The sequence below is a fragment of the Eubalaena glacialis genome, chromosome X (genome assembly GCF_028564815.1).
Source record: "Eubalaena glacialis isolate mEubGla1 chromosome X, mEubGla1.1.hap2.+ XY, whole genome shotgun sequence".
In the NCBI taxonomy this organism is placed as follows: domain Eukaryota; kingdom Metazoa; phylum Chordata; class Mammalia; order Artiodactyla; family Balaenidae; genus Eubalaena; species Eubalaena glacialis.
In genome coordinates this window covers 66157040-66169944 of record NC_083736.1, presented here as the reverse complement: position 1 = coordinate 66169944, position 12905 = coordinate 66157040, and the positions used below count along the sequence as shown (strand labels likewise).

The 12905-nt window shown below is 43.9% G+C and overlaps 2 protein-coding genes and 1 non-coding gene across 4 annotated transcripts in view; 1 reads left to right on the top strand and 2 right to left on the bottom strand.

The window, feature by feature from the left end:
- The window catches only part of PIN4 (peptidylprolyl cis/trans isomerase, NIMA-interacting 4), an 85767-nt gene extending 82139 nt beyond the window's left edge, over positions 1-3628 (bottom strand). For both annotated transcript variants that reach the window (XM_061178771.1, XM_061178770.1), the window contains exons 1-2: positions 3524-3628; positions 870-943 (exon numbers count right to left, since the gene is read on the bottom strand). In XM_061178771.1, coding sequence (XP_061034754.1) covers positions 870-943; positions 3524-3566 — 117 coding nt within the window. In that variant the 5' untranslated portion in view covers positions 3567-3628. The remainder of the gene's footprint in view (positions 1-869; positions 944-3523) is intronic.
- Positions 3629-4000: 372 nt separating this feature from the next.
- RTL5 (retrotransposon Gag like 5) overlaps positions 4001-12905 on the top strand; it is a 69316-nt gene continuing 60411 nt past the window's right edge. The window contains exon 1 of the mRNA XM_061179430.1: positions 4001-4105. The gene's annotated coding sequence lies outside the window, so the exon portion shown is untranslated. The remainder of the gene's footprint in view (positions 4106-12905) is intronic.
- Positions 6722-6794, bottom strand: TRNAR-CCU (transfer RNA arginine (anticodon CCU)). Its single transcript has one exon. It is a non-coding gene; the product is annotated as a tRNA-Arg (tRNA).

Sequence of the window (12905 nt, the reverse complement as noted above, 5' to 3'; positions counted from 1 at the left end):
TCTCCCATCTCTCTCTCTCTCTGGGTTCACTGAGTAGAAAAGTGGGCAGAATGGCCCACACTATTTACATTCGCTCTCCTTTTTTTTGGCTGCATGTGTATGGGTGCATTTATATGATAAAACTCCACTACAGCTCTTCTCATATAGCAATGAAATTTCTTTCTTTACCTAACTGCTCCCAACTAGACTGTGATAACAGGGACCATCTCTTATCTGTCTTTTTGTTTTTTGAAATACCCAGAATTTAATACACTGCTTGCCACAGGGCAGATGTCACTAAATCTTTAATGAATGAATGAATCAAAGTATGGAACCCCATATCCTGACTGAAACGTGGAAACTGCCTTGTTACATAGCACTAAGCAGTATAATTGTGTTTGCAGATTACATTTTCCCAGGGCAGACACCCCTCTGGCACTAGGTCAAGTACTTCAAGTAATTATTTGCAACTGTGTCACCTCATTTTCATGGTCAGGGCTCTGGCTTGTAGCTCACGAGCAGGGGAGCTATCTAATGAGACCCGTGCCTTTGCCTGTTCATCTCAGTTCTTCGTTTTGTCAAATATTATTTCGTCCTGAGAAATAATTCATTCACTTACTTGGGAAGACCTAACTTAATACATTTTAAGGAAAAATACTAGAGTATGAAGAAATTCTGGATGTCTGAGAAAACATTTGAGAAAATATTTTAAATGAATTACTTTTCATAAGCGAGAGTGATCTATTATTTTCCACTTTTGTGTTATCTTACATCAGTATTAGGCTAGCCTTAGAATGAGTTAAGCATACTGTCTTTTCCTTTTATGTGAACCAAAATAACAGATGTATGTTATTTATATTTAACATGAAAAAAAGGAACAAGTAACTCACCTTTACTGCACTGCCACCACCTTTGGGACCCTGAGCCTTCTTGTCAGAACTCTCACTCCCAGAGGCTGCTTTTCCTTTAGAGAAGAGATGACAGGTACTCATTTAAACTGCACCTTCACCTTGTTATTTACAGAAAAGTTCAACACAATAGGAGGTGATACTTCCATCATAGCACCAAGCTTCAAAAGGGAACTCTGTAGACACTTTACTACATCAAGCTAAATTAACCCGTGACTCACCTCTTAAAACAGGAAATTTGTGCCCTACATAAACCCTTCAAGGAAAATGGATACACAAGTGAGTGTGCTAATAGCTGAATGGGAGAGCCAAAAGCCTGGCCCAGATTCTCTGGACCCAATTTGAAATCCTGCCTTCTAAGGGCTAACCCCTGAGCTCTTGTGAGATTTCTAATAAGCACTGCAACTATGTATCTGAATACTCACAATTCCAGTAAGTAAAATCTCCAAGAATATATTTTAAATAAAGATCAAATTTCCCACCACCCATATTTGGCTAAAGAACACACTGATGTCCAAACTCCTGGAGTCGACTACATTGCCTATTGATACCTTCCTAAGAAAAGTTATCGATATTCAGATTAAGAACCACTGGCAGCATTCTACATTTTACTATTGTGTCATTTTGCTACTATGCCAACTTCTGTGTTGATAGCAGCATACTTACTGTTAGAGGCTGATATTCCTAAGAACTATTGTTGGATTAAGTGTTCAGTTCAATAAACATTTCCTAAATAACTAAGTTCCAGGCACTGGGGATACAAAGATGAACAAGCCATGGTACCTTCCTTCAGGGAGCTCATATACTACTGGGGAAGATGGTTATGTAAAGTTACGTAAAATAGATCTTTTCAGGAGAATGAGCTATGCTCTACAGACAGGGGGCTGTGGAAGCACAAAGGGACATTTTAGCCAGTCAGGGAAGCTTTCCTGGATGAGTAGGAGCTAACCAGGCAAAGAAAGGACATAGGTGAGGAGACATTCCAGGGTGAGGGAACAGTGTAGTATGTGCAGGAAACTATGGGTGAAGCCAAATCTGAGGTGGGAGTGCTGTGAGATGAGCCCAGGGGAGGTGGTTGAGGATTAGGGCATGAGGGCCTGTGGGCCCCATTAAGGAACTTGGAATTTATCCTAGAAGTAATGGGGAGCCATTGAAAAATTTTATTCAGGAGACTCCATCTTACTTGTCTTAGGATCTCCAAAGCCTAGCACACAACAGTTGTTCAATAAATGCTCAACCAAACTGAAAATCCAAAATGCTGACCACCAAATGCCTAAGAAAATGTTACTGCCAAAGGAGTTTTATTACACCAAACTCTTCAAGGGGTTTGCTGTATATTCACTCTAGAACAATGATACCTTCCAATCATTCCATCCTCTCCCCCACTGGATGCTGTCATCTTCTGACTGCCACCTCACTCCCTGATTGACTGACGACTCTGGCAGCAACTTCAGGCTTCCTTTCCACCCTCACCACTGCCATCATCTTGGATGACCTCACCATCTATGCAGAGGAATCATCCAACAGTCTAATCTCACACTTCTGGACCTCCTTCCCAAATGCCCATGCCTTTTACTCCAGGCTACCTGTTGCCAGGGGCACACGATGGAACTGTGCCACTCAGAACTAGTAGTTCAGTCTCTGGCTACAACTCTCTGTTCTTCCAGCTTTCTCATGCCTCATTCCCACAACACGGGCTCTTTAATTTCACAGAACCGCCCCCCCCATTCAGTCCCTTTATCCTGCTATGTCCCTCTAGACTATCAGACTTCTCATTCCCTTCCCAGTCTGGACCCCATGCTTGATCATCTGAACTGCGTCCCCACTGGCACCCTTAATTCCCTTGTGTTGCTTTCCTTCTATTATCATTGTCCAACAAAACCTCAACCTTGGCTCAAGGCTACACCTAGCTCTTTTCAGTCCTGTATTGTGCCACTTATATGGTACTAGGTAAATCATGACTAAGCAGATCGTGTCCTCTACAAATTCATGGCCTTCAATCTTAGGCTCTCAGCCCTGAGAGAAATCCTTTTATAAGTGTTTTATCCCCTTTCCCATCACCCCAACGACTATTCCAAGCCTTTACCACTCTCAAGACCTCTACCCAGTCCCTGCCCCGCAGTCTTAAAAACTACCCTTGCCTTCCACTTTATGAAAAAATTCAGGCCACTAAGCCAGATCTCCTAAAAACTGCCCCCCTCTGGCCCCAATTTTTACCACCACATCCATCCTCGTCTCTTTGTGACGTCAAACATAAGGTGTCCCTTCTTCTATTCAAAGGTCAACTGCTCCACCTCTTTTCTCCCAAATCTCACTCCTCTGTACCTTTACCTCTCTAGCTCTACTGGATCCTTCATTTCAGCCTCCCAAGTTTTGCTCATTCGGAAAAAACTAACAAAATCAAGTTTTCTCGTAATCCTTTGGCCTCGTCTATCCACCATCTCATCCCCATGCTTTTTAATCAAAACTTTCCAGAGAAGTCCACACCGACTGTCTCCAACTTATCACTTCCTGGTCAGTCTTCTGGTAACTGGCCACCCGCTGCCTCCGCCCCGGACCCCGGGGACCGCCGGTCTGCTCCCTCCCACCCGCTCCTCACCCAACCCCATTCTCCTTGGTTGCTCTGGCTGCTCTACCTTTCCCCCCTTTCCCAGAACCGCTTTTTCCTTTCGGTGGCATCTCCGAAATTCGCCGTCAAACTCTCAACTGCTTCGGTTACCGAACAAAGCCCCTTCAGGCCCCACCGGTATGTCCTAAACATATGCCTGAAAGTGACATCGCAATTGGCCATCCTTACTGTGGCTCCGGAAGCAGGCATATCTTGGGGCAGGCCCGGTCCTTTGGCTCTAGGGCGAATGGGGGCTGAAGAGTCTGACCAATAAGGAGCTCGGGCCGGGTAGAGGGGCGGAGCCAAAGGTTGGGCCCGTAAACCCAGCCTCTGCGCTTTTTGAACTTCTTTCACATGGCCTTATTTGCCCCCAGCTCCCCCGCTTTTCTACCCACCTCCTCTATGCGTGCGTAGTGAAAGCCGCGGACCTCTGCAGTCTCTCCGCGCTGGCTCTAGCCAATCCCGCGGGGCCGCCAGACAAAGGCAAAGCAGGAAGAACAGTGGCGGCCGCCTTTCCCTCCTGCGCCCTCCTACACACGGGCCTACGCTCCCTTGCGGGTTTTCGTTTTTAAAGTTTATTTTGCAGCCTGTAGTTGACTGGGTTCAAAAGGTACTTTTTTTTTTAAACATCTTTATTGGAGTATAATTGCTTTACAATGGTGTGTTAGTTTCTGCTGTATAACAAAGTGAATCAGCTATACGTATACATATATCCCCAAATCCACTCCCTCTTGCATCTCCCTCCCACCCTCCCTCTTTTAAAAGAAGACTGTCACCCGTCTGCCTCTTGCAGAACTCTGTCATGAAGCAGTCTAAATTCCCCTTAATAGGGTATTGTTTAAATAAATGATGTTTCAACCACACAATAAGATATGCTCCACTTAAAATAACTAGTGTAAAGCTCTCGGTAGAGACACGAGAAATGGCTTTAAGGAAGGTTACAGACCAAGCTATAGAATATGATTTTTTTTAAAAAAAGCATCTCGTGTACTATATAATATTTGCTTATAGAGGACAGGAAGACTATCCAGCAAAACGTTACCAGTGGTGCCAGTGCAGTGTATGTTTCTGCACAGTTTCCAAAATTTCTGTAATGGTGCAGCGTAATATAGTTAAAAGCATGGATTCTGGACCGCCTGGCTTCAAATCGCTGCTCCACCATTTGGTTACTAGCTCTGTGACCTTGAGGAAGTTACCTTACCTCTCTTTGGCTCAGTTTCATCATCTGTAAAATGGAATTGATGATAATAATACCTTCTAATAGGGTGTGAAGAGAATTAAACAAGTTCGTATTTGTAAAGCACAAAAAACAACGACTAGCTTGTGGAGTGTTAGCTTAATGTGAATGAGTTTTGAATTTATGCCCTCAAACTTTTTACCCTTATCCACAACCCCTCTCCTCCCAATATAAGGTCAGGGCTTTTCCTCTACTCCATGAGATAGCTGTCCTAGCTTGCCCCTGCCAGCCAGAATGTATAGGTCCTCCAGCTCAGAGTTTAGTTTTTGGATACAGTCTTGTGGGACTTGGGATGCTTCATGCCCAGACTGGGGGACCAAGTATTTCTGAGACTGTGCCACCTCCAACTCATACATTACAAGCAGCCCCCTCATGTTGTACTGCTGTCATTTCTGAACACGTTACAGCTTAGGCACTCCTTGTGTTGGATTGGGAGTGATCAACTGTGGGGAACACATCCAGTGCTGAGGAGATCATTGCTCCCCCACTTCTGAGGTGGATCCCACCTGTGTATTGACTTTAAAAGTTCAGCTGGGAGATGGGGCGGGTTGACAATGACAGTATGGCCTCATGTTCATCAGTTCATCCACAGCCAGGAGGCCGAGGGGGCACCTTTACTTCTGGCTTTTCTTAGGGGACAGCCTTTCCTGCAACCACTGGCTATGGCAGTCTTGGAGTGGGGATGAAGCAAAGTTCAGACTCCAATGAAGAGCCAGCATTAAATGGCTGACATACCTGGCAAATGCTTGGTGCCTGGAACGTTGGAAGAGTTCTGTGCGTTCCAGCAGATAACAACAACAACAGTAATAAACAAGCCTGTGTAAGTGGCTGAATGTGCCCAAAGCAGTGCCTAAAGGCCAGTAGTTCAAAGGAGAAAACGATGGGCATAGGTCCAGGGGTTTCGAGGTCAAAAGCACTTTAAGACTGATAAAATCATGTACGATCTCAACTATGCAGTATGCATCACAAACATCTTAAGTGTTAGTTTTGGGATGTGAGTTTATGGCTAACTTTCATTTTTTTTCTGTTTAAATTATATTCTGTTTATATGAATTGGCATATATATATATTTTTTTATTCAAGAAAAAAGATAATGCTATTTGTAAAACAAACAACAAAAAAGCTAGCCTCTATACAGGGTTAAGTCTGCACCAGTCTGTGGAGGCCAGCTGTGGAGGAGCCTGTGGGAGCAGAGTGACGAATGAACAGCAGGGCGGGCAGGGGGGCAGAGAGGAGAAAACTTCAGCCTCGAAACCATGGTAACGACTGCAGGAGTGTGCACAGTGAGTCAGAGCCAGGGATGGCTGCCAGTCGTATTTTCTATTAATTATCTCCTCAGACCGATTCTTCCACACATTTCTTAAATGAGGAAAATCGGGAAGGGAAGCTGGCAGCCCTCTTCCCAGGACACAGTTTCACAAACCTTGACCCAAACTCACTGTCCTGCCCCACCTGCTCCACAACCAAAGGGCTGCAGTTTCTTCCCCATTTGAGATGCCAGCAGAGCTTATTCTGAAAGGGGGCCTTGATGCAACAAAACACAGAGCTCTAGTTGATCCCATTCAGAGGAGGTCAGTGTATGGGGAGCTCTGGGCCCCAGACTCTAGGGACAAAGGTAGAAAAAGGTCACCTTTGGAAACTGAAACCAGGAAAATTCAGTACATGGTAGATGAGAATAGCCACCTGCAAAAGTAGCCACCCATCAAGGCAAATGGATGGAGGGATATTGCTGATGGGATGGATGTGTCTCCTGAGCACAGTCAGTGGGCGGAAAACTTTCTGTCCCTCTTCATGCTGTTGTAACATGTCTGACATGAGATAAGCTTTGAACAACTGTTTTTTAAAAAATTTTACTTATTATTTATTTGGTTGCGCCATGTCTTAGTTGTGGGCTCCTTAGATGCAGCTCGCAGGCTCCTTAGTTGCAGCTCGAGGGCTTCTTAGTTGTGGCATGTGAACTCTTAGTTGCAGCATGCATGTGGGATCTAGTTCCCTGACCAGGGATTGAACCTGGGCCCCCTGCATTAGGAGCACAGAGTCTTAACCACTGTGCCACCAGGGAAGTCCCAACAACTTTTTTTTTTTTTTAATTTATTTATTTTTGGCTGCGTTGGGTCTTCGTTGCTGGGCGCAGGCTTTCTCTGGTTGCGGCAAGCGGGGGCTACTCTTCATTGCAGTGAACAGGCTTCTCATTGCGGTGGCTTCTCTTGTTGCGGAGCACGGGCTCTAGGCGCGTGGGCTTCAATAGTTGTGGCACGCGAGCTCAGTAGTTGTGACTCACGGGCTCTAGAGCACAGGCTCAGTAGTTGTGGCACACGGGCTTAGTTGGTCCGCGGCACGTGGGATCTTCCCAGACCAGGGCTCGAACCCGTGTCCCCTGCATTGGCAGGTGGATTCTTAACCAGTGCGCCACCAGGGAAGTCCAACAACTGTTTTTTTAAAAAGGGCATCAGAGAAGAAGATTCCATCTAGGTTTGTCCAGCATTGTCTAAGCAAAAGAGCTGCAGTTTCTGGAGAACATTAATATTCCAGTATCTAGTGAGGAGGATTTTTTTTGGAGGCAGTGTTCATTTGAGGCAATGGTGACACAAATGGCATATGTGGCATGAGAGATCTTCATGATCTCTCTTAGTTTCCACAACAGTCTTATTGGCCGAGAATCATCACTGCCATTTCAGAGCTGAAGACACAGGCTCAGAGAAGTTAAGTAATGTGTTCAAGTTTTCACAGCTAAGGACTGTGGCACTGTTGGGCTCAGAACTTAGGGCTGTGTGACTTCCAAGCTGGAACCCTCTGCATGATGACACTACTCCAGGCTTTGCCATCCTGTAAATGAAATTCAAGAACATCCAGTTCCCTTTGTTCTGAGTGCCTGTTCTCCAAGTCAGCTTCCCAGGGACCTCTCTGCCCAAGAGGTGCCAGGGCCAAGTTATGGCCCCACCATGAGACAGAAGTAAACTCATCTCTGGTTTATGTGTCAGTGTATTGGTTCGGAGTAATCTAGAAGGTGATTGCCTCTGCCTATAGTGCTGTACCTCCCAAGCCCAGAAGCACAGAGGTGAGGAGAAGGAACACGGTGTGGGTGGGGGCCAGTGGGCAGAGCGAGGCAGCCGAGGCAGAGGCGGGACGGTTAGGAAGAGGTCTTCTGTGTCCTTGGGAACTGGTCTCCATGTCCAGTGGATTCTGCCTCCTAAACAGCTCTTTCTCCACACCCTTCATCATTTTATAGTGAACAATGAACACTTCGCTAGGATTCAGCAGTCATCTCTTGTACTGGCTCCTGCCCTCTTCCCTGCTGCTGCAGCCTTTTGCATGTTCTCTAGACCACTGGAACAGCCTCCACATTGGTGTCTCAGTCACCAGTCTCACCACCCCCTCCAAACTACCCTCCCCAGCAACTGATAGAGAGCTCTCAGAAACACAGATCTGACCCTCCCCCAATGAAGACCCTTCAGTGGCTCCCCACTATTTGAGAGCCTCCTTAGCCTGGAGGGCCAAGGGCCTTTCTGCTGACATCTGCAGTCTCATCTCGTGCTGGTCCCCACTGGGCTCCAACCATGTCGAGTTACCATCTACAGGCCCTCAAGTATACAGTGCTCTCTTAAGACTCCATGCCTTTGCACATACTGTTCTCTCTACCTGGAATACTCCTTCCCCATTTTTGATCTAGCTAACCCTTATTTACCTTTTAAGAGCAAGATCAGGTGTTACTTCTTCCTGGAAGCCTGCCCTGACCCTCTTCTCCACCTTCTTCCAGGCTGGGCTAGGCACTCCTCTGTGCTTCCAAAGCACCCTGTGCTTATGTCTGCCATTTGTATGATTTGGAGTAGCAGTCCGTGACATAGATGGACCATAGTTCATTTATTCACTCATTGAAAAACATCTGGGTTGTTTTCAGTTTGAGGCCATTACAAATCAAGTGGCTATAAACATTTGTGTACAAGTTTTTGTGTGAATACAAGTTTTCATTTCTCTAGGATGATTTCCAAGAGTATAATTACTGAGTTGTATGGTAATTGCATTTTAGTTTTGTAAGAAACTGCCAGAGTGTCTGTACCATTTCACATTCCTACCAGCCATGAATGGGTGATCCAGCTTCTCTACCTACTTGCCAGCATTTTGTGTCATTACAATTTTTTATTTTAGTCATTTGGATAGATGTATACTGATATCTCATTGTGGTTATTTTTTTAAATTTTTTTTATTTTGGGCTGTGTTGGGTCCTCACCACTGCGCGCGGGATCCCGCCAGCCACAGCAAGCAGGGGCCACTCTTTGCTGCAGTGTGTGGGCCTCTCACTGCGGTGGCCTCTCTCGTTGTGGAGCACAGGCTCTAGGTGCGTGGGCTTCAGTAGTTGTGGCACGCAGGCTCAGTAGTTGTGGCGCATGGGCTTAGTTGCTCCACGGCATGTGGGATCCTCCCGGATGAGGGCTCGAACCCGTGTCCCCTGCATCAGCAGGCAGACTCCCAACCACTGCGCCACCAGGGAAGTCCCTCATTGTGGTTTTAATGTGCATTTCTCTAATGGCTAATGATGTTGAACATCTTTTCATGTGTTAATTTGATGTCTGTAATTCCTCTTCAGTGAAGTAAATGTCATGTCTTTTACCCAGTTTCTGATTGGATTTTTTTTTGTTATTGAGTGTCAAGAGCTCTTTATATATCCTAAACATGAGTACTTTGTCAGATATGTGGTTTGCAAATATTTTCTCCCAGTCTCTAAGCTTGTCTTTTCATCCTCTTAAGAGGGTTTTTAGCAGGGCAAAAATACTTAATTTTTTTTTCTTTTATGGATTTTGCTTTTTTTTTAATAAATTTATTTATTTATTTATTTGTTTTTGGCTGTGTTGGGTCTTTGCTTCTGTGCGAGGGCTTTCTCTAGTTGCGGCAAGCGGGGGCCACTCTTCATTGCAGTGCGCGGGCCTCTCACTGTCGCGGCCTCTCTTGTTGCGGAGCACAGGCTCCAGACGCGCAGGCTCAGTAGTTGTGGCTCACGGGCCCAGTTGCTCCGCGGCATGTGGGATCTTCCCAGACCAGGGCTCGAACCTCTGTCCCCTGCATTGGCAGGCAGATTCTCAACCACTGCGCCACCAGGGAAGCCCCGGCTTTTGCTTTTATAGTGTCATGTCTAAGAACTGTTCATCAAGCTGTAGGTCTCAAAGATTTTCTCCTATATTTTCTTCTAAAAGTTTTATAGCTTTATGTTTTACACTTAAATCTGTGATACATTTGAGTTAATTTTTGTGGAAGGTGTGAGGTTTAGATTGAAGTCCTTTTTTTTCTTTTGGCATATAGATGTCCAATTACTCCAGCAACATTTGTTGAAAAAGCTGTTCTTCATTAAATTGCTTTTGTACTTTTGTTAAAAATCAGTTGACTGTACTTGTTTGAATCTGTTCTGGATTCTCTATTCTGTTCCATTGATCTATGTGTCTATCCCTCTATCAGTATCACACAATGTCATGCAGCCTTCATTAGTGTTGCTACATACTAAGTCTTAAAATTGGGTAGGGTAATTTCTCCCATTTTATTCTTCTTTTTCAAAGTTGTTTTAGCTATTCTAGTTCTTTTTACCTTTCCATGTACATTTTAGAATAATCTTGTCTGTATCTACAAAAAATGTTGCTAAGATTTTGATAGGAATGGTGTTAAACCTGTAAAACATTTTGGGGAGAATTGACATCCTTACTCTGTTGAGTCCTCTAATTCATGAACACAGTATAACTCTCCATGTAGTTAGATCTTGTTTGAGTTCTTTCATCAATGTTTTGTGGTTTCAGCACACAAGTTCTGTACATGTTTTCTTAGATTTATACCTTTGCATTTCCTTTGAGTGATTTGTGCATGATATTGTAATTTTAATTTTGGCTTTCACATGTTCATTGCTGATATTTAGAAGTACAATTGAGTTTTGTATGTTGATCTTGTATCCTGTGAACTTGCTAAACTCATTTATTCATTCTAGAAGGTTGGGTATTATGTTTGTTTGTTTTTGTAGATTTCTTGTGATTTTCTATAGAGACCATCATGTCATCTCCAAATAGGGATAGTTTTTTTCTTCCTTTCCAATCTGTATGCCTTTTGTTTCATTTTCTTGTCTGGCTAGGACTTCCAGTACTATGTTGAATAAGAGTGGTAAGAGTAGACATCCTTGCCTTGCTCCCAATCTTAGGGGAGAAAAGATTTGATATTTCACCATTAAATATGTATAATGTTAGTTGCAGGGTTTTTATTTATTTATTATTATTTTTTTTATTTTGGCTGCGCTGGGTCTTCATCGTGGCATGTGGGGTCTTCGTTGCGGTGCACGTGCTTCTCTAGTTGCGGCGCACAGGCTCTAGAGCGCGCAGGCTCAGTAGTTGCAGTGCACCGGCTTAGTTGCGGTATGTGGGATCTTAGTTCCCTGACCAGGGATTGAACCCAGGCCCCCTGCACTGGGAGCGCTGAGTCTTAACCACTGGACCACCAGGGAAGTCCCCAGTTGTAGGGTTTTTATAGATGTTCTTTACCAACTTGAGGAAGTTCCCCTCTCTTCCTAGTTTTCTAAGGGTTTTAAAAATGAATGTGTGTTTAATTTTGTCAAATGCCTTTTTTGCATAAGTTGATATAATCATGTGATTTTTTTCTTCTTTAGCCTGTTAACATGGTGGATTACACTGATTGGTTTTCAAATATTGATTTTCAAATATTGAACCAGCCTTGCATCCTTGGAGTAAACCCTACTTGATTATGCTGTATAATTCTTTTTATATATTGCTGAATTCTATTTGCTAATATTTTGTTGTGGATTTTTACATCTATATTCATGGAGGATATTGATCTGTAGTTTAATTTTTGTACTGTCTTTGGTTATTGTATCAGGGCCTGGCCTGACAAAATGAGTTGGGAAGTGTTCCCTCCTATTTTCTGGAAGAGATTATATAGAATTGGTATTAATTCTTCTTTAGATATTTGGTAGATCTGTCCAGTGAAACCACCAGACCTGAATATTTCTCTTTCTTAAAATATTTATTTATTTATTTGGCTGCGTGGGGTCTTAGTTGCAGCACGCGGGATCTTTGTTGCAGCATGCGGGATCTTTCATTGTGTTGAGCGGGCTCTTTGTTGCAGTGTGCTCTCTAGTGTGGCGCACAGGCTCAGTAGTTGCTGCACACGGGCTTAGTTGCCCCACGGCATGTGGGATCTTAGTTCCCCGACCAGGGATTGAACTCGTGTCCCCTGCATTGGAAGGCGGATTCTTAACTACTGGACCACCAGGGAAGTCTGCAGACCTGAATATTTCTTTTGGACAAGTTTTTTAATTACATACGCAATTTTCTTCAGAGGAATTGGTCCATTTCATCAAAATGTCGAAATTTATCTGTGTAGAGATATCCATAGGGTTTGTCCCTGTTTCTTTTCCATTATTGATAATTTGTATCTTCTCTCTTTTTTCTAGTCTTGTTAGAAGTGTGCCAATTTTATTCATCTTTTCAAAGAACAAGATTTTTGTTTCATTGATTTTCTCTATTGTCTGTTTTCAATTTCACTGATTTTTGTTCCTATTTTTATTATTTCCTTCTTTTTGTTTGCTCTCCTTCTGGAACTCCCATAATATGTCTGTTAGCCTGCTTGCTTACCTTTTTGTGGGGTCCCTGAAGTCTTTGCTCCTTTAGCTTGTGTTCAGCTAGTATTGGACATAAGTTTCCTTGAACATCAGGAACTAAAACAAGCAAACAAACAGCTTCTCTCCCAGTATTTGTGGTTTGGCTCTGTGCTGGGTCACCCTTTCAACACTTAGCCTGATCATTTACAGCTCTGCCTTAGCCTTCACTTACAGCTTACTATGAGCTTCGAGATCAGCCAGAGGTGAAAGCTTAGGATCTTTTCAGATCTTTTCTGAGCATGCATTCTGTCCTGGGCATGCATCTGGCTTTCTAAGCTCTCCAGTATTCACAGGTGCTTTCAAATGCCCTAATTTCCCAAAGAAACTCTCCTAGGCCTTAGGTGGTCTATTGTATGTCTCAATGATAATCTTTTGCCCTGGAAAGATGCAGGTTTTCAAGCAATGCCTGCTACCTTTTCACTCTGAGCAAGTTCCAAGTTCAGTCCTTCAGGTAGCCCCCAGACAGTTTAGAAGAGACAAACAAAATAATTTGCAAGCAAGGTCTTCTCTATTCCCTCTGGAAACAGG